General features: G+C 41.4%; 1 protein-coding gene across 1 annotated transcript in view; it reads left to right on the top strand.

Moving 5' to 3' along the window:
- Positions 1-1,691: 1,691 nt before the first annotated feature.
- Positions 1,692-27,835, top strand: part of LOC311141373 (polypeptide N-acetylgalactosaminyltransferase 9-like) — a gene marked incomplete at both ends in the record, with an annotated part of 91,461 nt that continues 65,317 nt past the window's right edge. The window contains 4 exons of the mRNA XM_084176675.1: positions 1,692-1,932; positions 13,777-13,960; positions 21,444-21,610; positions 26,298-26,472. Of these exons, the coding sequence (XP_084032801.1) occupies positions 1,692-1,932; positions 13,777-13,960; positions 21,444-21,610; positions 26,298-26,472 (767 nt within the window). The remainder of the gene's footprint in view (positions 1,933-13,776; positions 13,961-21,443; positions 21,611-26,297; positions 26,473-27,835) is intronic.

Genomic DNA, 27,835 nt, shown 5'->3' with positions numbered 1-27,835 from the left:
TATTTATTTTTTGTTGTATACAGTGCACAGTAGTGGCCATTAGGACTCGGTTGATAGTAAATATAAAACATTTTACAATACAGTAAATGGGGACAGTAAGTAAAAAAGCATCCTGATGTACATTACAGATAACATTTATTAACAAGCTCTTATTTAATGTGAAACACATTATTACACTTCTCTGAAAACACACCAAACTATTCCTGAGATATTTCCATCAGGACGAATCCTGTGACCACAGCGAAACAAGTGTGGTGGTAGTTGTGATGTTAGCCATTTTGAAGAACCAGAAATAAAAAAGTTTCAAGCTGACAAAAGCCTCACAAAGGTACAACAGGACCTAACACCGTGGCATGTAATGGCCTTTGAGATACGGACCAAAAACTAATGTCCATTAGAGAGGACACAAATTAATTGCTGGGTCTCAGTAGGATATGGCAGTTGTCAGGAGCAATTACATTTGCATACACATGTCCTCTAGAATGTGTTGGCTGACTGGACATAACTACTAATGCTGCAATGGGAAAAACAGTAGCTATGAAACTTACAAGCTCATCAACTCGAGGTACAATAGTCAATACACAAATTGGACATAGCCTAGGGTTCTATAACATATTTTCTAATCATATATTATTATTATGTTATGTTATTGTAATTAAGTGGCCGGATACAGTGCACCGTATGAATTCCAAGAAAGTTGCTTTTTATATTCATGTTTCTTTTATCCCTGAGGCAGCACGTGAATATTAATAATTGTGACTCTAAACGTCACAACGCAATAGCGCTTTCCCTGCACTCTTCCTTAAGAGAGAGAGCCTGAACAGAGAGGGAGAGGGTGGGATGCAAGACAGCATGCGAGAGCTGGCAACAGAGAATGGTTGGCTCGCTCACCATGCAGAGAGGCAGCGCGAGCATCGGTACCGTTTGACAGCATTTGAGGACAAACCCGTTCTGAACTTCTGTCACCACCTCAACGTTCTATTGCGACCAATGGTGGATTGATGGAAGAAACTCGCTGCATAATTGAGGGAGGCATGTGCACATTTCGAAACACATCCGAATCTCTTTCAGGATCAGGACGAATCCTGTGACCACAACGCCTTTGAGATAGGAAATGTCAAAGCAGTGATATTTGATGCTGCTTCGCAAATACGGTATTATGCACTGTTAATGATGGACGAGCTGATTTTGTCCTCGTGACTGAGATTTGACGACTTTCCACATTGCAGTGCACGCAGATATGTTTGGCTGCAGTACATATTCGCTCCTATTTTAGACTATGGTTCGTGTCTGACGTAATTTATTTTTAGTGGACACCACAGAAGACATTCTATTTCTCTCCACCAGCAGTGAGTCTGTAAAGGTATAGGCGTACTGCGTTGATATAAAGAGAAAACATTGTTTTGTCTAGCATGCTTGTCAACCTTCAACTTCTTCAGTACAGCATCTGGATACCACAGTCTGGGAGACCCGAAGCTTGAACAGGATTAGCCCCCCACACCAGCCCTAGAGAAGCGTGCCGCCGGTATCTCAGTGGTGCTGAAAGGACAGCTCCTCGTTCCAGGACTCCCAAAGTTGACTTCCACTAAAAGCGTCTGCTTTCATTGCTACAGAGCCGAAAGGTAGTTAAGTACTCCAAATGGATTATTATTTGGCTTGACGGTGTCAGCCCGACTGTTCTCTTAGGTTACATGGCTGTGGCACGCAAAATAAAAACTTTGCTCACGGTAAACATTTTCGTTTTTGTGGGGATCATTTTGTTCTCAGTGTACTGCAGAATACAGGACCGTTCTGAGGAACTCATTCAGATCGGCAGGATATCAGACCAGAGACTGAGAACCAGGAATGGAAAAGTTTCCAACTTAGTGGACAGGCAGTCTATACTTCAGAGGCTGGAGCGGCTCGAAGACGTTGTCTACAACCAATTAAATGGTATGGAGTATGCTTACTTAACAACATTTAGTATAGCCTTTACTCAAGTATGAGATATTTCGAATTTTCAGTATTAATTGAGGAGTCATATCTCTATAGTTATGGCCATCCTGAGTTACTGTCATTTTACTACAGAGAAACTATAAACAGCCTATGCATGTTACTTTCCCAAATACATTGGACTTGATCAGACAATGGTCAACAAGATAATATGCAACTGGTATATCAGCAATTCAGACGGTGTCAGTCAGTAGGTATAGTTATTTTGTGCAGAGTGAGTCATCCAGTAACGGATGGTGGCTCTTCATGGTGTTACAAACCATTGCCAACAAGTGAATATATTTTTCTAAAGTAGAATAAATGCTACAGTTCCTAATCTGTGCATTTAACTTGGTCTGATCCCTATCAATAATTGAAATCAAAGACCTTAGCCAATAGTTTAATATTATACCCATAGGGGGAAACAACCCTGCCTCTGGCTACTAGTTTTGCTTTTGTCATTCCCTTGGTCCCAATACAATCATCTTGATTGGCTGTCTGAAATCTAAAAGAAGTTCCAATAAAATGGTTCTCTAATCAAATGAAAAACCAGCTTTATTTAATTATGTTGCCATTAATCACTGAAATGTATCTGCCTGGCAAAAAACAGCATCCTTTAAATCATGTAAAAAACAACTCAGGACTCTCAGTATGCTCCATGGTCCTACTCTCTCATGAAACATGAGAGATCCATAGACTGAAAAGTCCAACATTTAATTTGAGAGGTCCTTTAACTATTGTAGAGAATATTGAGCATGCATTACTATGTAACATTTTATACAGTCAATTCCACAATTACAGTAAGAATCATCCATATGTTATCAATAGTATATACAAATCCTATACAAATCCTATGATAAGCAGCCTGTGCCATCACTGATTTGTTAATAGTAGCGGATAATTCCCTCAATCTCCCTATTCAGTCGACATCAACAAAACTCAGCTTTAAGGTGAAAATGTTAACATAAAATCAATTCCATAGAGACAGGTTCTTAAATGATAAGTTGTGTACTCACAGTATCAAACCATCATTGTGATATTTGGCCTTGGTGCCCAGCAAAAGCCCTATTCATGCTGGAACTATTGTATTATGAACAGGATTTTGGTCAAAGTGTTTGTGAAGTCATTTTATTCTTATTTTCAAAAGTTTTCAAGGCCTTTGGAGCAAAGCTAGGAGGCACTGCCTCACCAAATATATAATGCATCCTCTCATTCAGGGGGCTTTATCTGGTGTAAGGGGCCGGGGAGCCACCATATATTTATGTATGTAGGGCAGCAGGTAGCCTAGCGGTTAGAGCACTGGGCCAGAAACCGAAAGGTAGCTGGTTCGAATACCTGAGCTGACAAAGTGAAAACTCTGTCGATGTGCCCTTGAGCAAGGCACTTTACCTTAATTTGCTCCAGGGGTGGTGTACTACTATGGCTGACCCTGTAAAAATAACGTTTCACTGCACCTATCTGGTGTGTGACACTAAAAATGTATTGTATGTATTTGCCCTGAAGTGTACAGAGTCAGACAGAGTCTGGAGGAATCCTTCCCTCCTGTCACCAACCCCTCCATGTTTAGCGTCCACCTATTTATTGACACACTTCATCATACATTTATATCCCGATTTATTACCCGATTTGTAAATGGGGCACAGACCACAAATTGTATTCTATTGCAATTGGGATTGGCTGTACAGAGTGAGAACCTTGTGTGCCAATAACTATTACCATGTCCTGCAGCGATTTGAAGTAATTGCCCATTTTTCAGTTGTTTATTGTCCAACAATGACATGCCAATGGATTAAGACAAGGCCCAATTAGATTTGGAGGACATTTAAAATGCTCAGTCTTCTTATATTACATGGCTTTGAAAAGTGATCCAGCTCTTGTGCATTGTGCGAGCATTTGTTCCTGGGATTTTTGTCCATTCTTCAAGGCAAAACTGCTCCAGCTCCTTCAAGTTGGATGGGTTCCGCTGGTGTACAGAAATCTTTAAGTCATACCACAGACTCTCAATTGGATTGAGGTCTGGGCTTTGACTAGGCCATTCCAAGACATTTAAATGTTTCCCCTTAAGCCACTCAAGTATTGCTTTAGCAGTATGCTTAGGGTCATTGTCCTGCTGGAAGGTGAACCTCCATCCCAGTCTCAAATCTCTGGAAGACTGAAACAGGTTTCCCTCAATAATTTCCCTGTATTTAGCGCCATCCATCATTCCTTACATTCTGACCAGTTTCCCAGTCCCTGCCGATGAAAAACATCATCACCATGTGGGGGTGGTGTTCTCGGGGTGATGAGAGGTGTTGGGTTTGCACCAGACATAGCGTTTTCCTTGATGGCCAAAAAGCTCAATTTTAGTCTCATCTGACCAGAGTTCCTTCTTCCATATGTTTGGGGAGTCTCCCAAATGCCTTTTGGCGAACACATTTGCTTATTTTTTTCTTGAAGCAATGGCTTTTTCTGGCCACTCTTCCATAAAGCCAAGCTCTGTGGAGTGTACGGCTTAAAGTGGTCTTGTGGACAGATACTCCAATCTCCACTGTGGAGCTTTACATCTCCTTCAGGGTTATCTTTGCTCTCTTTGTTGCCTCTCTGATTAATGCCCTCCTTAACTGGTCCGTGAGTTTTGGTGGGCGACCCTCTCTTGGCATGTTTGTTGTGGTGCCATATTCTTTCCATTTTTTAATAATGGATTTAATGGTGCTCCGTGGAATGTTCAAAGTTTCTGATATTTTTTTATAACCCTGATCTGTACTTCTCCACAACTTTGTACATGACCTGTTTGGAGAGCTCATTGGTCTTCATGGTGCCGCTTGCTTGTTGGTACCCCTTTCTTAGTGGTGTTGCAGACTCTGGGGCCTTTCAGAACAGGTGTATATATACTGAGATCATGTGACAGATCATGTGACACTTAGATTGCACACAGGTGGACTTTATTTAACTAATTATGTGACTTCTGAAGGTAATTGGTTGCACCAGATGTTATTTAGGGGCTTCATAGCAAAGGGGGTGAATACATATGCACGCACTACTTTTCCGTTATTTATTTTTTTGAATTTTTTGAAACACGTAATTTTTTTCATTTCACTTCACCAACTTGGACTATTTTGTGTATGACCATTACATGAAATCCAAATAAAAATCAATTTCAATTACAGGTTGTAATGCAAGAAAATAGGAAAAACGCCAATGGGGATGAATACTTTTGCAAGGCACTGTATATGTAAAACATTTTTACATTTTAGTCATTTTAGCAGACGCTCTTATCCAGAGCGACTTACAGTTTTTTTTTTTTTCTTCATACTGGCCCTCCGTGGGAAACGAACCCACAACCCTGGCGTTGCAAACGCCATGCTCTACCAACTGAGCTACATCCCTGTAAAACATTTACATTTTACATTTTAGTAATTTGCATGTGCTCTTATCCAGAGTGACTTACAATAAGTGCATTAATCTTAAGATTGCGAGGTGAGACAACCACATATCACAGTCAAATATACAGGATATGAACATTCCATTTCAACTGAACAATGGATATAAAGTGTTTTGCAAAATAATCTATTAATAAAAAAAATTGAGAACAGTAATATTTTACACACCCATAAAGGTACCAATACGCAATTATTTCTGATGAAAAAACACAAATGTGGAAAATTGGTGGATATAGCGTTTTGTAAATAAACCCTTCAATTATGCTGCAGAAAGCAATGTTGTTAATAAAGCCTGGAGAGAGAGAAATCCTGATGAGGAATTAGAAATGTAATTTTGTCTCATCTCCCATACCCCTACCTTAATAGTATTCATCAGTAATTCTACAATTTATTGGAGTGCCCACAGACAACTCCCCAGCAAATTGGAGTGGGGAAATGAAGCCTGTGGTGGAATTAAACATACAGTGGGGAGAACAAGTATTTGATACACTGCCGATTTTGCAGGTTTTCCTACTTACAAAGCATGTAGAGGTCTGTAATTTTTATCTTAGGTACACTTCAACTGTGAGAGACTGAATCTAAAACAAAAATCCAGAAAATCACATTGTATGATTTTAAAGTAATTAATTTGCATTTTATTGCATGACATAAGTATTTGATACATCAGAAAAGCAGAACTTAATATTTGGTACAGAAATCTTTGTTTGCAATTACAGAGATCATACGTTTCCTGTAGGTCTTGACCAGGTTTGCACACACTGCAGCAGGGATTTTGGCTCATCCCTCCATACAGACCTTCTCCAGATCCTTCAGGTTTCAGGGCTGTCGCTGGGCAATACGGACTTTCAGCTCCCTCCAAAGATTTTGTATTGGGTTCAGGGCTGGAGACTGGCTAGGCCACTCCAGGACCTTGAGATGCTTCTTATGGAGCCACTCCTTAGTTGCCCTGGCTGTGTGTTTCGGGTCGTTGTCATGCTGGAAGACCCAGCCACGACCCATCTTCAATGCTCTTACTGAGGGAAGGAGGTTGTTGGCCAAGATCTCGCGATACATGGCCCCATCCATCCTCCCCTCAATACGGTGCAGTCGTCCTGTCCCCTTTGCAGAAAAGCATCCCCAAAGAATGATGTTTCCACCTCCATGCTTCATGGTTGGGATGGTGTTCTTGGGGTTGTACTCATCCTTCTTCTTCCTCCAAACACGGCGAAGTGGAGTTTAGACCAAAAAGCTCTATTTTTGTCTCATCAGACCACATGACCTTCTCCCATTCCTCCTCTGGATCATCCAGATGGTCATTGGCAAACTTCAGACGGACCTAGACATGCACTGGCTTGAGCAGGGGGACCTTGCGTGCGCTGCAGGATTTTAATCCATGACGGCGTAGTGTGTTACTAATGGTTTTCTTTGAGACTGTGGTCCCAGCTCTCTTCAGGTCATTGACCAGGTCCTGCCGTGTAGTTCTGGGATGATCCCTCACCTTCCTCATGATCATTGATGCCCCACGAGGTGAGATCTTGCATGGAGCCCCAGACCGAGGGTGATTGACCGTCATCTTGAACTTCTTCCATTTTCTAATAATTGCGCCAACAGTTGTTTCCTTCTCACCAAGCTGCTTGCCTATTGTCATGTAGCCCATCCCAGCCTTGTGCAGGTCTACAATTGTATCCCTGATGTCCTTACACAGCTCTCTGGTCTTGGCCATTGTGGAGAGGTTGGAGTCTGTTTGATTGAGTGTGTGGACAGGTGTCTTTTATACAGGTAACGAGTTCAAACAGGTGCAGTTAATACAGGTAATGAGTGGAGAACAGGAGGGCTTCTTAAAGAAAAACTAACAGGTCTGTGAGAGCCGGAATTCTTACTGGTTGGTAGGTGATCAAATACTTATGTCATGCAATAAAATGCAAATTAATTACTTAAAAATCATACAATGTGATTTTCTGGATTTTTGTTTTAGATTCCGTCTCTCACAGTTGAAGTGTACCTATGATAAAAATTACAGACCTCTACATGCTTTGTAAGTAGGAAAACCTGCAAAATTGGCAGTGTATCAAATACTTGTTCTCCCCACTGTATTTTCCAGTAATGATATGTAGATAAGCAATCATCTACCAAACATTTTCAGTAACTGATGATAATCAATTAATCAGTTCCAGTATTTAGGAATCTGAATCCCTGTAATAAATTCATTGCCTCTTCTGACAATCTGCATTCTATCTACAGGATAATGCCACTTTGGGAATAGCTAGAGGTTTCATATGGTGGTTATTTTTGAAATTTAATTTGATGATTCCATACAAAGTCCTGACATGAATCTGTCCTTGCCCTCTTAAATGAGAGGTTAGATCCATGTGAATATATTTCCTTTTCATTAGGAAAGTGTCGTATTTCATGATTTATAGACATATATACTTTACTGTAGATTATAAAGAATATTTGCCTTAGAATTGCTAAAAGGTGCTATTGTGCACTTCTTCTTTTGAAACAGTACTTTCCACTTTCAGACCTTTGCATGTGTTGCTATGCAAGCTTGGATTATTGTGATGGCACATTGGGTCTAGAGATATCACATTGATCATTTCCAAATACAAGTAAAAATAAAAATAAAAATAATATGCCATTTAGCTGACACTTTTATCCAAAGCGACTTACAGTCATGTGTGCATACATTTTTACGTATGGGTGATACCCGCGCAATGCTTTACCAATTGAGCTACAAGTCACCCCTATAAGACCTGATGACCCATTGGTTTGCGTTTTTTGACATGAGCAGCAAATCAAGACTTTATGCATTATAAGTTATGCCTTTCCCCTGTTGTCAATGTTTTATGGATCGCCCACATTGTAGCTTTTAAAACCAACCACAGGGAGTTATTTTCCTCTTCTTGAACAACAGATCACTCGACCACATCCAAGACATCAATATTTATATAATCTCAGCTTCACTTTTGACACGCATAACTCCACTTTTCCTTTAAATCATTCACAAAATGGGGGTGTCTTTTAGTTTGACATCTATCGCATAAAGCCCAAGTTAGACACTTTTTGAATGTTGTTACATTATTTATCACTGTTATGACTTTAATGCATCATTTTGCGGGCGCCTCTATAAAAATGGATTCTGAGGTGAGCGACTGAACATCAAGATGGATATGCACTTGGACATAGTGCACCCAGATTGATGTTTAATGGTAGTCAGCCTTTCTCGTCCCCATATCTGCACAAACACAGATCTGTCCATCTGAGTGCATAGGAACAGTACACCATCCTCGTCTGACTCCCAAATGGCACCCTATTCCCTAAATAGTGCATTACTTTTGAACAGGGCCCATAAAGCTCTGGTCAAAAGTAGTGCACTATGTAGGGAATAGGGTGTCATTTTGGATGCAACCTTTATCTCCCCATAGCGTGCTGCTAACTTCTTAATACAGGGAATAGTGCCTGTGTGTTTACAGTGGAACAACCAGATGTTTCCCTGTAATTATAATTAAGGTGTTTTGCTAATGTGCAGTTTGAAGAATGACACTAGAGGAAGTAAAGGATATTGGGTTGAGGATGTGTCAGTGATACAACATAAATCATCACAATAGGATAGGATTACACACATCTGTAGATATGCTTCTGTTTAGGCTAAAAAGCTTGAAGCTCTTTTTGGTGGTTTTGCCATAGTGAATAAGCAATGTACAGTTTTACCCCAGACACGAAAAGTCCTTTAAAAGCGTCTTATCAGTCAATCTAATAAGCCTGGAAAAATCAAGTGTCCTTGATTCCCCTACCCTTCCTTCCCAGATTTATTCTGCTTTATATTCACAGAACTACATCATGGTAGGCATATTGTCTGCCTTGACTGAACAAGTTAATGTTTCTGCTCATTGTATACAGGTCCAACCCAATGGTACAAGCATAGTGCTCAAACACTGTGGTCAACAGTACAGTAACACGATTAGTCATAGAGGTGCACTGACATTCACAGTCCTGGCCAAACACTGTGGTAGCTGGAGCATATGCCATCATCGTGTGCCCCAATAGTTTGCCCAACCTGATTCACAATATTTTTTACCCTGAATGAGAGTCCAATATATTTCAATGATGAATCGCACAACCATATTATTGTTGTATTTTGTTGACTTGTGTGGGACATCTCTCATTGTTGTAGAAAATGACTTACCTACTCATTGGTTTTAGTGAATGCAATCATTTAATGTTCTATTATGTCTGGAATGTGAATTATATTGAATGGCTTGAGGCTTGTCTAATTTAATAGCTCAAGTAGCTTTACACACTTAGCAATATATACTGTACCAATTCAGAGTGGTTTGTAATAAAACACAATTGAATGTAATATTTCCAATAAGTATTCATCCTTGTAGCGGACTTGTCAGTTTTCATCAAAAGCTAAACCCCTCTATTTGCACTAATAAGTTGTGGCATTGTAAGGATTCCTTGCTTTGCTCTAATCAACAGACTATTCAGCCTCAATAAAAAAATAACATGAAAAGATGAATCAGCAGCAGAGTGAGAAATTGTAGCTACAACAAATGATCCTCTGAGGTATTATCAAAGCCCAATTGTATCGGCAGCAGCAAAACAAAGGCAGCTCCAAACCAATCACCACCAAATCCCTGAGCCGGTTCTGTTTGCTATTGCTGGTTTGATCCTGTGTATAAACAACACAGGATCAAACCAGTACTCTGGACCACACTCACATGATGAGCAGTGATGTAGTGGTAAAAAAAATAGGAAGGTAAACTCTGATCGCCGGTCACAGAGAAAAGAGTAACGCTCCCTATGCTTACAATGGATTTTTCTGCAAAGGTGGGTGAACTGTCACGCAAAATAAAAAAAGGTGGGTAAACTGTGTTTACTTGCATTTACCCTTCCACTACACCACTGATGATGAATAACATTGCTTTAGACGTAGAGTTGCATTGGACCACTGACTAAGCTTTAGCTTAGCGGGCTAATGTGCTCTTCTGTTGTGTAAGATACCCAGGTTCAAACCATGTCAGTCGCACGAGGCCTATGTTAAAATATCTCTTCTCCACTCTGTCAGGCAGCAGCAAACAGCGGACAGACTTCCTGGCTCAATGTGAGTGCATCCGCTCATCCTCTAATGGAATTTTCTTCAACCAGCCAGAAGAAGCAGAGAGTGAGGGGAGAAAAATAACTGACGGACTGTGGAAAACTAAACTGCAGGGATGTTAGGCTGTTTCTGAGTCTCACGCAGAGAGGCACTCCAGATTTCACTTTCTGTTGCTTCTTAGATTACCTCAGTGTTATGAGAGTGGGCAATTGGGATTCAGAATGGGTTCATAACACTACTGAACCCCACCCAGGGTGTCAGATGACACCACTGCATTGTCCCTAATGTGATCCCTCTCGTGAGAGGTGACAGCTTGCAACAGCCAACCGTTCAGCTCCAATGGCAAATCTCTCAGAACCTCAAAGCCCTCTCCCCCAAAACGTTTTGCTTGCAATGGCTTGTGGGAGAATGTGTGACCCTAGATCTTCATTAGTATGGCCTGTTAACTTGCTGTTTCTGTCCATCTATTGAGAAGAGGCAACATGGTTTACCTGTGGAGATCACACTGGAAGTATGACAGGAAGATCAAATTAAGCCCATACAATGTCACTGTGCAGCAGGGTTTAAAATATCCAAACCAGAAACGCTATGAGACTTCATACCTAGACAATGTGCAGCAGAGTCTAAAATATCCAGACGAGAGAAAGAGCTATGAGACTCACTCCATACTCGGTCTCCCGAGTGGCGCAGTGGTCTAAGGCACTGCATTGCAGTGCTAGCTGTGCCACTAGAGATCCTGGTTCGAATCCAGGCTCTGTCGTAGCCGGCCATGACCGGGAGACCCATGGGGTTGCGCACAATTTGCCCAGCGTCGTCCAGGGTGTGGTAGGGAATGGCCGGCGTTATGGTATTATTTTATGTATCATTAAGGCAAATGTAGGGAGAGGTCAAAGGTAAAATAATAATATTAGTAATAAACATGACTATGTTTAAATGAATGTATGTGCTCTGTCGCAGGGGCTCTCAAACTGTGGCCCATGGGCTTGTTATGGACACATGGTATGCATTACCGTAGTTCTTTTTTAAGAAGGGGCCTAGGCCACGCAGCCAATAGAATGATAGAATGAGAGGCTTCATATAGAAAAAAGCATTCATTACCTTTTGGAGTGGACATTGTGTGACAGTTGGACGTTGAAAAGAAGGGTGGTGTAGAACTAAAATAAGTTAGGAATTTGCCATAAGGGGGTAACTATATGCCATGTACGCATGTTTGTGCAGTTGTGTGTGGGTGTATAAAAGGTATGTCTAAGCCAGAGAGAGACAGTCGGCTTTTGTTAATAGATAATAAAAGTCTAATTTTTGGATTCACAGGCTCTAGTTTCTTGTGAGATATGTTTGAGTTGACTACTTTCGAGTCATATATATTTCTACGACAGCGTTTGCAACGCCAGGGTTGTGGGTTCGATTCCCATGGGGGGCCAGTATGATTTATTAATTTTTTTATAATAATGTATGCACTCACTAACTGTAAGTCACTCTGTATAAGAGTGTCTGCTAAATGACTAAAATGTAAATGATACTTTAACGTAAAAGGTAAAAAAAAGAACGAGCCAGGAATGTAAATACAAACCAAAAGTATAATTAAGAGCCAGACTTTGATGTCGTTCTGGAAAGTTCTACATTGATAACAGCAAAATATCACTGTCTGTGATTAAAGACTGAAAACTTCCAAGAGCATTCACTTGATGAGACTGCTGAGATCTCTGAAAATCTAATTTCTGATAACCCATTGTACACATTCCTTTCCCCTTTAAAAATGTCACAGAGAGGGGAACTGTGTTCTAGTCTGCTAAATTCATTGTACTGTGTCATTTTAATAAGAGCATCAGGGTGATTTGTCTGAGACATTCAATCAGATGTCAATTACAATAGTTGGAGACTTCACAGACACAGATTTATTTCTGATGTGTGATCCACTGGTCACAGACATCAATTCAACTTCTATTCCACGTTGGTTCCACGTCATTTCATTAAAATGACATCGAAACAACGTTGATTCAACCTGTGTGTGACCAGTGGGATGACTTAAAGTCACTTAGTGAACGGCCATCGATGTGTAGTTGAAAAGCTGTATTTGTTTGTTGATAGATTTTGTATTATTTACCCAGGCGACCCCTTCCTCTGCAGGGAATTATAACAGTCTAGAGAGCTGCTGTTGTGGCCAGTAGTATCTGTAAAGTATCTTTAAACCTGTCAGTCCCAACCAGTTTCAGTCTAATTCTAATTAGGTTAACCGAAAGCGTATCTAATATGCTTTTCCAAATGAGGAGAATTCCAACAGTGATTTTAGACCTGATATCCTGTAAAATGATCAGTACCAGGGAAATGTAGACTGAGTGTACAAAACATTAAGAACACCTGCCCTTTCCATGACATAGAGTGACGACCAGGTGAATCTAGGTGAATGCTATTATCCCTTATTGATGTCAGTAGTTAAATCCACTTCAATCTGTGTAGATGAAGGGGAGGAGACAGGTTAAAGAATAATTTTAAAGCCTTGAGACGATGGAGACATGGATTGTGTATGTGTGCTATTCAGAGGGTGAATTGGAAAGACAAAATATTTAAGTGTCTTTGAACGGGGTATGGTAGTAGGTGCCAGGCGCATCGGTTTATGTCAAGAACTGCAACGCTGCTGGGTTTTTCACATTCAACAGTTCCCCATGTGTATCAAGAATGGTCCCCCACCCAAAGGACATCCAGCCAACTTGACACAACTGTGGGAAGCATTGGAGTCAACATGGGCCAGCATTCCTGTGGAATGCTTTCGACACCTTGTAGAGTCCATGCCCCGACGAATTGAGGGCAAAGGGGGGGGGGAGGGGTGCTACTCAATATTAGGAAGGTGTTCTTAATGTTTTGTACACTCAGTGTACATATCTCTAATGCAATGCTTGTGCCATAGAAATAGAACTCAGACGTTATAATGTATGTGTATCTCTATGTCTTGCACGCCACTGCTTTTTCTCTGCTGGTCATTCTGCTTTGTCACCTTGAGAAATCCATGTCCAGGTTGGTATTTTCAGCACCTTTAAAGACAGACAGTGTAATGATGCACTCCCCATGATCCTCACAGCCCATGAATGCCAATCAGCTGTCCCTCTGCATGGCCTCTCCTCTCACCTACCACTCTCTGTCTCTTTCTCTGTCTGTCCGTCTCTCTCTGTCTCCCTGTGTGTGTGTGTGTGTGTGTGTGTGTGTGTGTGTGTGTGTGTGTGTGTGTGTGAGCATGTGTCTGTGTTCGTGTGCATTTATGTCTGCGTGCGTGTGTGCCTGCATGTGCATGTCTGTGTGTTTGTCCTCTAGGGCTGGCGAAGCCCATGGGGCTGGTGGAGGGGCCTGGGGGTCTGGGCCAGGGAGGAGCAGCTGCCACTCTGGGGGACAACAGCCATGTTGACGGGGAGGGGAAGTACGAGGAGTACGGCTACAACGCCCAGCTCAGTGACCGCATCTCCCTGGACCGCAGCATCCCAGACTACAGACCCAAAAAGTAGGTTTGACTTTATTTATTTATTCATTTAGTATGTTTTATTATATTTATTTGTGCAGAAGAAAAGAACACTGTCTGTAGGTAACTCTCCAACTAAGGAGCAAGAATAAAAGAGCCAACTGAATTGAGGTAAGAAACCACAGATCTTATAAAACAGTGAGAAACCCAAAATAGGTTTTTAGCCTTGCCTTGTCTCCGTAGCTACAAAGGAAATTGCATAAGACACAAGTAATCCTTACATGAAAAGACATTGTCCCAGACAGCCAGAGATGATGTTGATAGTGGGGCGGCAGGCTAGTTAATAATGCAATAAAAGAAAGAGAGTCCAGCAGTATTTCTTCTGAAAGAGACCGTGGAGACCCCAGCGGGAAGATTAATGGTCTTTTTTAACTGAATCTTATATTTAGAATGTGATACAATGACTGTGAGCAAATAACAAGGCAGGGTTCTTCAATTCCGGTCCTGGAGGGCAGAGACACCTCTGTTTTTCATCCTCTCCTTCTAATCAGGGGCTAATTCAGACCTGGAACACCAGGTGAGTGCAATTAACTACCAGGTAGAAATAAAAAACAAAATGTTTCGGCCCTCCAGGACCGGAATTGAAGAACCCTGTAATAAGGCATGCCACTGGAGTTTAGATCAGCCCGTGTCAGAGAACAAAAACAGACAGACAGAGAGAGACGTCCAGAGAATTCTTTGGGCTTTGCTGGGGATAACAATTAATTTGATCCACATCCACTTTGTAATCCCCTTTCCCTTTCTTTCATACTGGAAAATCAACGAGAGGAGAGAGCGAGAGAGGGAAAGAGTGAAAAGACGGGTTACTAATTAATAACCAGCTGAAAACTGCTTGGTGGAAAATTGGATTTGAGGAAATGGTTCTTTATGAGGAGGATAATGTCTACAGGAAGTCAGTGTTAACGGTTTTATCATGTCTACAGGAACTCAGTGTTGACGGTTTGATCGTGTCTACAGGAAGTCAGTGTTGATGGTTTGATCGTGTCTGCAGGAAGTCAGTGTTAACGGTTTGATCATGTCTACAGGAACTCAGTGTTGATGGTTTGATTATGTCTACAAGAACTCAGTGTTGACGGTTTGATCGTGTCTACAGGAAGTCAGTGTTGATGGTTTGATTGTGCCTACAGGAAGTCAGTGTTGACAGTTTGATCGTGTCTAAAGAAAGTTAGTGTTAAAGGTTTGATTGTGTCTACAGGAAGTCAGTGTTGACAGTTTGATCATGTCTAAAGAAAGTTAGTGTTGAAGTTTGATTGTGTCTACAGGAAGTCAGTGTTGACGGTTTGATCGGGTCTACAGGAAGTCAGTGTAACAGTTTGACCATGTTTACAGGAAGTCAGTATTAACGATTTGATAATGTCTACAGGAAGTCAGTGTTAACGGTTTGATCATGTCTATAAGAACTCAGTGTTGACAGTTTGATCATGTCTACAGGAAGTCAGTGTTGACGGTTTAATCATGTCTACAGGAAATCAGTGTTGACGGTTTGATCATGTTTACAGGAAGTCAGTGTTGACGGTTTGATCATGTCTACAGGAAGTCAGTGTTGACGGTTTGATCATGTTTACAGGAAGTCAGTGTTAACGGTTTGGCTAAACCGTTTATCTCCATGTATTGTTTACTCCCTCGTGATAGATATTCATACCGTCAGTCCTGTGTTTGACACTAATTTAAGGGGCAGCTGTATGTTATGTATACCCTGTGGAAATAATGATTCATGCAGTTCTATGCTGTGTGTGTGTGTGTGTATGTGTGTGTGTGCGTGTGTGCGTGTGTGTGTGCGACGTGTATGTGTGTCTACCTCTATTTCAGAAAAACACAATTGTTCACGGTCCCATTAACAAACATGTGCAGCAAGATATGCCGTTTCTTTGGCTGTAAACAGGTCATTCCAGAGGGTGAACCCCTCCCCAAACAAAAGCAGTTCATAATAACCATATAGACACAGTGTTTGGTGAAGATACAGTGGGCTCCCTACGCATAAAGGAAATCAATATGTTTAGCTTAACATATCCGTGTCTTACTGTTCTGCATATTATTGCACCATGGCTCGAATGAAATAAAACAAACATTGTCCCTGCACTTTGAACGACCTTGTTGAATGTCTACTGATAGAAACAAGACAAGGACTTTGTTATCAAAACATGGGTCCTTGGTGCAGGAAAGGAATAGGGCTATTTTCATACTATGTGGGTGCATGGCATTGCAGATTGGACTGAATTGGGCTGTGCAGAAACACACAAGACACATCTTCAATATACTGATACCATTTCCACACTTCTGAGCCGAGCCAAGCTGATCTGTACTGCATTGGCCTGCTTATGCATCCACCTTGGTTTCTGAAACATTGCTTGAAAGGACAATGTGAAATGAAAATACCTGAGCCAGCAAAGTATAGGATTGGGGTCTGTAGGATAGTGTTGGAAGGGTAACACAAGACACCTCTGGTCTAATGCCATAATTGCACAGGAGTCATGGAGCAGAGAGGTGTTTGACAAACACAAGGAGGCTGGGGGGGATTATTGAATGATCTCTACATCCACACTCCTCATCCCCTCTGTCTCTGTATCCATTGGATATGATATAGATTTTTTCATTTTGTAGGGTTTTAAGACCTACCGCCGATCTATTAATTCTAATTACAGCCCACTATCAGCTCATGGTCAAATTAGGATTTGTCAAGACGGAGCATTTCCCTAACCACTTTTATCCCCATTCACTGTCCAGTGGTCTGAGCTTTATGTTGCCAATCCTTCCAGCGGTGACATTTTCTAACAGTGATCCAGAGGAAGTTAACTAGAGGCTTTATTATCCCAACCAGGAACTGCTGTCACACCACAATATGTTGTCCATCCTAGGTGGCCTTTAGCACAATGCAGCAATAATACGTCTTAGAGAAGGGATGGGCAAATAATAATGATGCACTAGCTAGCACCTGAGGTTCACAGAGGGCAGAAGAGAATAGCATCTGAATGAGAAAGAAAATGAAAAACAGTTCAAGCCTATACCTCACAGTCAATGTGAAAATGCAATGTCCATGCTGTTAGCTCTCTGTTGCTCTCTAGTTTGTCTAGTTTGCCTCTTTAGCCCGTGATGAAAAGTTGTACAATATTTTCTATTTCAATTCATCTATAACATCTGTACTCATTCGTAGCAAGACGTGACAATATTGCTCCGATATTCATTGAGATCAAGCAATGCGACAGATGTTGAGGTTCCCCAAAGACTTGTCTTCCTTCAGCATCTGGGACTAGGAGAACTAGACTATAAAGCAAAAGGAAGGGCACGCGGCTGGGCGCTACCTAATTTCTTAAGCCTCTGATACCCTGGAATGGGATTGCAAGGTCACCGCAGTGGCCATTTGTAAGTAAAATGCTTTCAGCTCAAATGTTTCTCCTACGAAAGCTGAGTTTATCTCCTCAACAGGGCAGCGAAATGACAAGGCAAACTAATGTATTTTTGAGAACAACCTTTTCTATAGGGGTAGAGTTGCTTTCAGATTTCCTGTGCGGCACAGGTTATCTCAGGTTAATGTGAAATTTCAAAGCAAATAACATGGCTGTGAAAAGCAGACGGGCCGGCCAGCGTCACAGGCCGAAGAGGGAGTGTGATGGGAATAAGTCTTAATCTGGTGCTCTGTTTCTGTCACAGATCGTTCTAGGTCAAATTATGAGAGCTTGCCAGTGAGCTTAGTTCCATTACAAACAGATGAGTCGATCGCTCATACTGTTATGGACCTACAAGTCTCCCCGTTCCTGCAGACAGGTACAAATTTAAGGTTGAGCGATGACCTACATTGGATTCAGTAACTAGGGCATTGGAACTACAATATCACTTAACAACCTCGACACTGAATTTGCACATAGACACAACTCAACTGAAGTGATCTGGTTTCTTGCCATGGCCCCTTCTGGCCTACATTTTTCTGGTAACCATATTCATTCACATACGCTAGCCATTAGCCATGACAAATTAAACTAAGCCCAAATAAAACATACATAATTTGATTTGGCATGGTTGTCAGCTTGTGGCTGTCCCCCCACTAAAGGAAAACCATTGCACAAAGATTAACTTGTATTCACTGCCAGATATGGCTTTGTGTTTACGTATAATGCCTGTATGGCTGATTGAAAGAGGCAGTAGAAAAGCTGTGGAAGAGAACAAAATAAACTTGTTGAGAGAAAAGTAATCCTTTTGGAAGGATTTCAGGAATACACTGAAAAGCTTATCAATCAAAACAGTCCTATCTGCTATTATTGAGAGGAAACATGGAACATTCTGTATTGAAAAATAAATAAATAGTATACGTATATAAACTGATATATAACCAATTCCGTTTTTCAATCAAAGAATTTAATTGTAACTGATTTTTTTTTATAGAACTTCACTTTGAACTTGAATAGGGGAATATACTGCAAATAATACATTAACAGTATGACCCATTTAGACAAAATAATATACTGTACAGCTTCAGTTTTAAAGTATTTTGTAGCTCGGTCTTGGAGAGTTGTAGGAGAGAAGGATTGTTCCCCCATTTCAGTCCTTGTCCTGAGAGTGGAGGCTGTAGGATTATGATTTTGATGTTAGTGAGGAGCAAAGATATGAGTGATATTGCATAAGTTATGAACCTAAGCACTCCATGATACACTGTGTCCAGTACCCTAAAGGTACTAGTGTCACCATAGTCCAACACAGATAAAAATGTCCCTTGCACAAGTTCCTTTCTAACTGACATAGAAAAACCTGATTTGTTCCTAAAATATAAACCTAATTTCAGTTTAAACCCAAGTTTTCAATGTGCTATTTAAAATTTAGCTTTTCATTTAACCAGATGCCTAGGTACTTATATGAAGATACTCTTTCAATCAGTTGGCCATTTAAAGATAAAATCTGCAAATGACTCCACTTTTCTTCTTTGAAGACAGAACAATGTACTGAGTCTTTCTGGCATTCAGCACAGTTTCTGAATGGAATCAAAAGCCAGTTGCAAATCCTGAAAAGCCTTCTCAATTTTAGAGGCACAGGAGTAAACAATTGTGTCGTCAGCATACAGGGGGAGTTTTAAACATTTCTACCAACATAATTTATGTACAGTTTAAAAAGGACAGGTCCTAAAATGAACCGTTGAGGGATATACCATGTATAACACCCTTACAGTCTCTCCTCTCCATATTATTGTACATTTCACTACTGTCATTTCCCATTGCTGTGAGGTGAGAAACAGTTAGTGCAGGCCAAACACACACGCACACACACACAGGCCTCATCATTGGTTTGTGCAGAACTAACTAACTGCACAATTCCCAAGTTTAGGTGGGTAGAGAGGACAGGACGCAGGGCCACGCTGGGTTCCATCTGGTGCACACACACACACACACACACACACACACACACACACACACACACACACACACACACACACACACACAGTGGGTCTGAAATGATTGATGAATGAGAAAGTTACACATGGTCAAAGATCATACCCCCAAGACATGCTAACATCCCCTATTATTGGTAATGGTGAAAGGTTAGCATGTCTTGGGGGTATGATCTTTCACCCTCAGCATCTTTCTCACTCATCATTATTCACAGTTCATTCAGGATTATCCTTAATCATGGTAGCATCCACGTTAATATATAAGTATTTAGTGACTCCAAAGTGACACGATACATTATTTACAATTAATTTCTATTGGGCACAAAATAATATGAAACACAACCGAAACAAACTGCAAATGCATCCAACAAGTTTGTCACAAGCTTGATGTTGTCATTGTGTGCTAGGAATATGGGAAGAAATACTGAACTTTTGTAGGGAAACAGTAGGGAAAACGGTGCCACTCTCTGCCCCACGGCCGTTGTTATTGTTTTTGTTTTGTTGACGAAGCAGAGCTGGGGATCCTCACTCATCGTGGTAAAAATAATTGCAGTACATATGCTAATGTTCTATTACGCGTGCAAAAAAACTGTGTTTGTTTGCAGTAATGTCTTTGTTGTTGTAATATCGCAAACGGACAGTAGCAATTTCACCATGAAGGATTCCAGCTTTAAATGACTCATTTTGTTTGTGCCCTCTGCTCTCATCTACTTAGAGCCAAGTCAAGTTAAATTTAGAATTTGTTGTGATGACGTTTTGCCAACACATTTCATTTCAACCAAACGTGAGAACATTGTGAAAAAATAAACACATGTTATTGTGACTAAGTGCTTCATTAACACCTAATTGTGGTGCAATATGATTACACCAGACAAATAGAAGATTAAATAACACCCCACGTCAATTCAACGTCTATTCCACGTTGGCTCAACGTAATTTAATAGAAATGACCAGAGTGTGCCCAGTGGGACAGCACTGTTGAGCATAACAAGCAAGGGAAGCATAAAGAGATTGAATTCAGAAGGAATTGCAGTTGAAATATAATTAGGATGCTGGTGGGGGATGGTTTACAAGATGTTCGTGTGTGCTGGTTGTTGCCATAGGAATCCGTTTCAGTATGACCAGCTTTACCTTTAGATTCCTGCAAAGCTTTATGCTACTGTGAAAGCCCTAGGGAAACGCAATGGGAGGAGTCAAACAGACTATGATGAACAGCATAAAAATATATACAAAATCTAAAACCTAATGTATGGTGCCTGTTTGTGTGCTTGTGTACAGCAGCAACCACAACTGTGGGCGTGTGCTATTCATTCCATTAACTGGGTCATTGAAAACAACAACATGAAATTGGATTGCAATCATGAGAATCACTGCTCCACAGTTCCAGTTACCATGCGTTGGTGTGAGAGGCCTAATCAGTGGCAGCAAGAGCATTTTCTCCAGTTGAGATCCTGGGTTGTCGAGAGAGAGTGGTGGGAGAGGGAGGGAGGAGGGATAGGGAGAGACACAGAGAAAAGGAGGGAGAGAGTGTTGGCTGTGGAGACGAGAGAGAGAGAGAGAGAGAGAGAGAGAGAGAGAGAGAGAGAGAGAGAGAGAGAGAGAGAGAGAGAGAGAGAGAGAGAGAGAGAGAGAGAGAGAGAGAGAGAAGCCCTAGCCCATCAGTGTTGGTGTCATTCCCAGCCCTGTTCTCTACACCTCATCTGCCTCTCACCTCCAGCTAATAGACCTAGCTAGCCAGGAAGGGGCTGCATCTTTCATTTACAGCCAGGCTGCAGCTTTCCCTTGCCACAACCCTCACATTAAAGAGTGTTCCTATTTCCCCTACTTTGCTTTGTCAAAAAACGTTTTGGGACCGGGTAAGCTTTTAGGGGACATCGATATAAAACACTATTCATTCACTAAGCATACATACACAAGTCTTCATACATTTAGCATTTAAATATATTCTGCCTTCTACAATGAATGTTCAGAACATTCAAACAAGACTTGGTTTATTCAAATGAAAAAGGGCAGCTCACTTTTACCGGTTCACTGGCCAAATCCTGAATTGTGTTCCATAATTATAAAACCGTATGATTTGTTTCCTAACAGCTGCAAGCAGTTGACCTACCCAGAGGACCTCCCTCAGATCTCAGTGGTTTTCATCTTTGTGAACGAGGCCTTGTCGGTCATCTTGCGGTCCGTCCACAGCGTGGTCAACCATACCCCTGCACACCTTCTCAAGGAGATCATCCTGGTGGACGACAACAGCGACAGTGGTAAGACTTCTAGTTTAGATGCTTCTTTGGTATAACCATCTAACTGTTCATTCCTTTTGACTGTACTCAATCAAGTTATCAATCAAAAGCCCTTTTTACATCAGCATTTGTCACAGTGCTGCTACTGTTACCTGACCTAGTGTTTTGTTTCCCATATCTCATTCGAATAACCACAATCCCTGTATTACTGCATTACTGCATTTTGTTGTGGCTCATTGCTCCACAAACATTACTTCTCCAATTCATTTTTGTCTCTTTAAAAGTGGCGGGGGGAGTCACAAACAAAGGATTGCATCTGTTTGTGTGTGGGAAAAGTGCCAGAGGAGTCAATTCCCTTATAAAACAAATAAACAGCCATGATCTAATAAGTCAAGTTACACAAAACTTGCTAACTTAAGTGTGATTCTCTCTCTCTCTCTCTCTCTCTCTCTCTCTCTCTCTCTCTCTCTCTCTCTCTCTCTCTCTCTCTCTCTCTCTCTCTCTCTCTCTCTCTCTCTCTCTCTCTCTCTGTGTGTGTGTTGTTTGTGCGTGTGTTCAGAGAAGAGAATGAACGAGGGAAAAGTAGAGAGGAATGGAGAACCCTTGAGGGTGTGCTCTTGAACACTGTTAGTGAGTTTAAAAATAACCAGAAAAAAAGAGAGGCCTCTATCCTCTGGTGAACTGATGTGCAGTGCACAGTCTTCACGGTGATTTGGTCTGCATAGGCCTTTGGTTGCTTCCACACACCTGCATGGCCTGTGGCAGCTGGTCCTCTCAGCCATGACTCCCAGAAGCCTGCCTGTTTCAGAGGAGAGGGACAATGAACTAGATTCCAATCGACACTTGGCCTTCCATCACTTGGCATGGAGCTGGGTTTTAGTCCCAGTGTCCCCCCGGCTGGCGCAGAGTGGAGGCACATAAATAACATACTGAAAGAGGACCAAGTAAGAGTCAACATTGGCCTCCCCGTAGAGGCTCTTAAATAGGCATCAATTTAAACCAAACAAGGTAGGCACAAATGGCAGCCGGGGTAAAATACCAAACCACGTACTCCCCCCTATCCGTCTACGCCATTATTTACTGGTTGTGATTGGTGATGGTAATTTGTGCAGATGTTTAAGCTGTTCTCTCCAGTGACATTAGACTATAAACATGCAGGCTTGGCTACTTGACCTTTTCTTGCTGGCTAGGCCTGTCTCCTCTCATTTGACCGCGGCTCTGAGAAATGACTAGAGGTAAGGCACAGAGGCTCGCTGGGTGCACAATGAATCACACACAGGGAACATCCCACTGGGCACAAACTGGTTGAATCAACGTTGTTTCCACGTCATTTTAATGAAATTACATTGAACCAACGCGGAATAGACGTTGAATTGTCTGTGCCCAGTGGGATGTTTGCCTTGTCTTTGTGACACATATCCTTTAGCTGGGACAGAGAGTGACATTTATTGGTTGCTGAAAGGTTTATTTTCATTCAGGGTTGCTCATTTGCCTTAGTGGGCGCCGGGCGGGCAGGGAAACTAAATGCTTGTTCTACTTGATGAAGTTTAGCTAACAGTGTATATCATACAGTAACAGTCCCAAACACTCATTCATTGTTGCAGCTTACATATTATCAGAAGTACAATGTTTAATAGGCCTGTTGGAATTTCAACTCCAAATATGGCAAGTAAATTAATAACTTAATGGTTCATATAATGAAAATAGCATCCCAGCTAGCACATTTGGTTCCTTGGAAGGTGTGGGAACGTCCGTTTTTGGTTTCCCATTGTTTCTGGGAACGAAGCTGCAAGTTTCCTGACTGGTAAAACGTAAAGTTTTTTTTAACATTCTGAGAACGGAAGAGCAAATTTCACCTGTTCTGGGAATGTTTATTTTTAGGTTGCAGGGGGCTCTGAGAACTTTTTACTATGGTTCCTTGAAAGTTTTCCTGGGAGATGTTATTTATGTTTTGAGAACGGAAGATATAGGTTAGTTGAAGATAATTAATTAACATTCTGAGAACATGTTTGAATAAGACTTTTAATAACACTGTTAGCTAAGGTTAACTGTTTTGAACTCCAAGCACAGATAGGACACATGGAAATTAATTTGTTTAGGCATTAATGCAACATTTCTTGGTGAGATTTGAACCTATGATCTTCTGTTCTCTATCCAAGGAATTTGTCCACTGTGCCACCAGGATGGAGCTAGCATGACATGTATTTTTAACTCCTACAAAACTTTCGATTTTAGTCTATTCAAACAGACTCCATTTCAAAGGAAACAAGCACTCATTCATATTAGGCGTGGCCAATTAGTGGGCGCGGCCAACACACCTGAACACACTTCACAAGATAGAAGATGGAGAGAGTTTGGTTGACACTGAGAACAGAATGTGTATGTTTTTAAATAACATTCTTAGAAAGTTCTTAGAACGTTACTAATGTTTTCTTGTGGTTTTTCTTGAACGTTTTTTTAATGTTTTGAGAACATTAATTTAAATAGAACCATGAGGAAACCTGCAGTAAAACGTTATACTAAAGTACTGTAATTCCCACAGAAGAACGTTGTTTCTTAACGTTCTCAGAACAATTTGAGAAGATTACTTTAAATTGAACCATGAAGAAACCTGTCGGAACCGTTATGCTGAAGTACTGAAATTCCCACCTAAGAAACATATGGTTCTCAGTGCGTTATGTGCTAGCTGGGTATCCTGCACCATTCCCAGAATGTTGTGGGAAGGTTGTATGCAAAATAACCATAGGACAACAACACTCTCACCAAGCTCTAGTAAACATATGGTTCTCAGAACGTTATGTGCTAGCTGGGATCTGTTGAACTGAAGCAAAGTTGAGTACAGCTCATAACATGACATGAGAGCTGAATCCAAATACAAGTGGATTGCAGTTGATCATCAAGAAAAAAAAAGACCAATCTCTCATCTATCTCTCTCTGTCAGTGGTATAGGCTATATAAGTTATGTCATATATGACGTAACCCACTGCCAATTGGCCTTAATCAACATGGCTACACACTGGCCTTCGATCTCTGGTGACCACACAGGGATCATTAGGCAATAGGCATAGTATAGAAGTCATACATCAAACTAAACCACATGATATATGCAGATTAAAATGTGTAAGCCTGTAGACTGATCAAATAAAACCAATGCATGTGAGAAAAATCTATCAGACACAGCAAAAGTCCTCCCACAATCGTACCATTTTGACCCTTTCATCCTATGGCTCCCTATACGGTGAAATATGTGTTTATTCCATATTCACAGTATGATGGATAGTTATTTATTCTTTGCTGTGTTGCACTGTCGATCCCTTTAAAACATAGTCAATGGTCCATAATTCTCCAGTGCTGCGGATGCATTCCAACTTTCTATTTGTTTGCTGAGCATCAGAGCCATGCAATTATTGCGCTTTGTTGGGTTTCATCATCTTTTAGCTGCAGCAATGTAGCCACAGTTTGCACACAGCTCACAAACCATTCTAGTAAACTTAAACATAGACAAACAGAAAAAAAGCCCAGGAAAAACTCCCAGAGAGCCTGGAGTTAAACTAGGGTGTAGAGGTCAGGTCACTGTAGTCTATCGCTACGGCCCAGAGTTTTTCCTGGTCAGATCACATGTTCAGAGAAAAACGTTTGGCCGTACTCATTGGTTGTCTGTAGGGTCATATTGTAGTCAAAGGATGCTTAAAGGCGCAATCAGCGGTTGCTACAGACATTTTTGGACTAATAGATTAATGATATGTACCCATTGATTCTTGAAGAATATAACTTATACTATAAATGCCACATGAGCTTAGTTCAACTGTTGTACCCCATCAGAACCCAAAATATAAGCTTGTTTTACTCCAATGTTTTTAAACAAAGAAAATGTAAACAAACACTATGTTGCCTCAAAACATGGTTAAAACAATACTTTTTATATCATGGATGGTCAATCCTTACATCCATAGCTCTGTCTATGAATTTGAGAGTGGTTACATTTCTCCAGCCCCATCCCGCCGCTTTTTACTGAACCAGGGGTGCGGAGCTTTGTTATTGTTTTCACTGCTGATTGCCGCTTTAATGTTTAATGCCTCAAATCTTATAGGCAGACCAGCTTTACTCATTCTGACAAAAAGTACTGAACAAACCTCCAATGACAGCACCACCTCTATCCGACTGAGACCTACAGATTAGATCCGGTGTTCTTTCAGAGGTTGATTTATGTGCTGAGCAGGTGTCAGCTCCGTGCTTCAGCTCCAGGTGTCAGCTCCAGGCGTCAGCTCCAGGCGTCAGCTCCAGGCGTCAGCTCCTCCAAAAACATTACATGGGCTCAGTCAGTCAGACGGGCCATTTATGGAACTGCTTGTTTACCTCACTGATTTTATTTCCAGGTAAGACAGTGACATGGAAAGAAAGCCAGGCTCATCCCTTGGAGTAGAGTCAAGGGAGAGGGAGATAACGTTTTTACAGTACAGAAAGAATAAGGTCATCTGTGTTGTGCTGGGTCGCTCTAGTTTTACTTCTTCTACGTAACTCATGATGCTGAGCTCTGTTGTGTTCTTTTTGGGGCAATTCATAACCCCATTTTTTTTTTCAGACAAATAATGCTAATTGATTGTTGTATACCAGATTCAAACAACACTTTCTGCATTTGCGGTGAAGTCATAACTTTCAGTGTTTCTGTTTTCCAATATAACTGATTCTCTTTTTCTTGTCTCTCCAGTGGAGCTGAAGTTCAACCTAGACCAGTATGTGAACAAGCGTTACCCAGGCCTGGTAAAGATCGTCCGCAACAGTAAGAGGGAGGGCCTGATCCGAGCCAGGATACACGGCTGGAATGCTGCAACCGCCCCAGTCGTAGGCTTCTTTGATGCCCATGTAGAGTTCAACACTGCCTGGTAAGAACTGTGCTTCATCTTCATACACTCTCTTCATTCTCTATTTCCCTCTTGGGGTCCATGTTGGAGTGCAACGGTTGTAGTCCTACATAATCATCGATGAAATATGCGGGTCGCTCCTTAAGCATTTTGATTAAGCGTCAGCTAAACAGTGCTTACGCTACAAGGAATTCTTACTGAGGCAGCACATTCAGGGAATATGACCTCCATTTTGAAAGAGTTAGAGCAGTTAATAAGCTTTCCCTCATCACTCCTGAACTGTGACTAATGGCCAATAGAAAATACACTGTTTGGATTTCAATGATGTTACGGTACTGTACTGTACTGTCCTGTAAGTCGCTGACATAAGCCAAAGGCACGTTTTAACGGTGGTGGGAGGATAAAATAATAGAGAACAGCTCAAATGTTGTGTTTGCCTCACTGTTCCCACCCTCCTCAGGCCTTAGACTTTAGTCTTATAAGCATCATGGAAATTACTTAAGGGGGTCTCAACCCAATGTCTGGCTGACACCCATGCTTACCACCAAACACATCACTCAAGTGCCTTGTAATTGGCACCTAATTTGAGTCTGTCATCTTGTCAGGCTTTTTAAGATGGAGTGTGTGTGGTGTGTTCCTGGGGAAGCTGGGGGAAGCTGGGTGAGTGCTGGAACCGAAGGTTTTGGTAATAAATTGTTTCTCTGCCTCCCTGGCTGTAGCCCAGTAACTTCACCTAACAAGATACAGCCATTGCTTCATAACTCCAACATCAGACAGAACAGGAAGAGAAGATGACAAATATTTGCTGAATATATTTACTTATCACTTCTATAAAAGTGTGGTTAAAGATCTTGTTCAAGAGTATTGAATACTATCATGTGTTATGAATAGGGCCTAGAGTTTCCCTGGACCAGGAAATTCTAGGGCCTGGAGTAAAGTCACAAGTAAGGTCACATGGTCAGGAAAAACTCCTTGTCCCCTTCCTCCCTAGTTATGAATAAACGACCATGTGATTCCTACACACATTTGACTATAATAAATCAACACATAGCATTAAAGTTAAAAAGGCTCAAGGCCCTCTGTGAGTCTAGACTAGTTCTGACAAAACGAATACAAGGTAATGTACAAATATGAGCACAGATAATCAGACAGTCCATCTACTGTGATATGATCCGCTATACATTCATCACTGCTGACCTTTCGACTTCTGGGCGGAGGTGGATCTCACGTACCTTGACCCTGGCCCAGGAGGGCTTTTAGTGGGAACTTAATGGCCACTCCAAACCAAGCTGTCTCTGCCAGCCAGCCAGCTACATGGGGGAGTTGGTTGGTTGGTTTCATCAGGAGTTGGAGTGGGTGATGATAATTGATTCCCTCGTGGTTC

This window comes from Coregonus lavaretus, assembly GCF_964263955.1.
Source record: "Coregonus lavaretus genome assembly, chromosome: 14".
Lineage (NCBI taxonomy): Eukaryota > Metazoa > Chordata > Actinopteri > Salmoniformes > Salmonidae > Coregonus > Coregonus lavaretus.
This window is presented reverse-complemented; position numbering and strand designations above follow the sequence as displayed.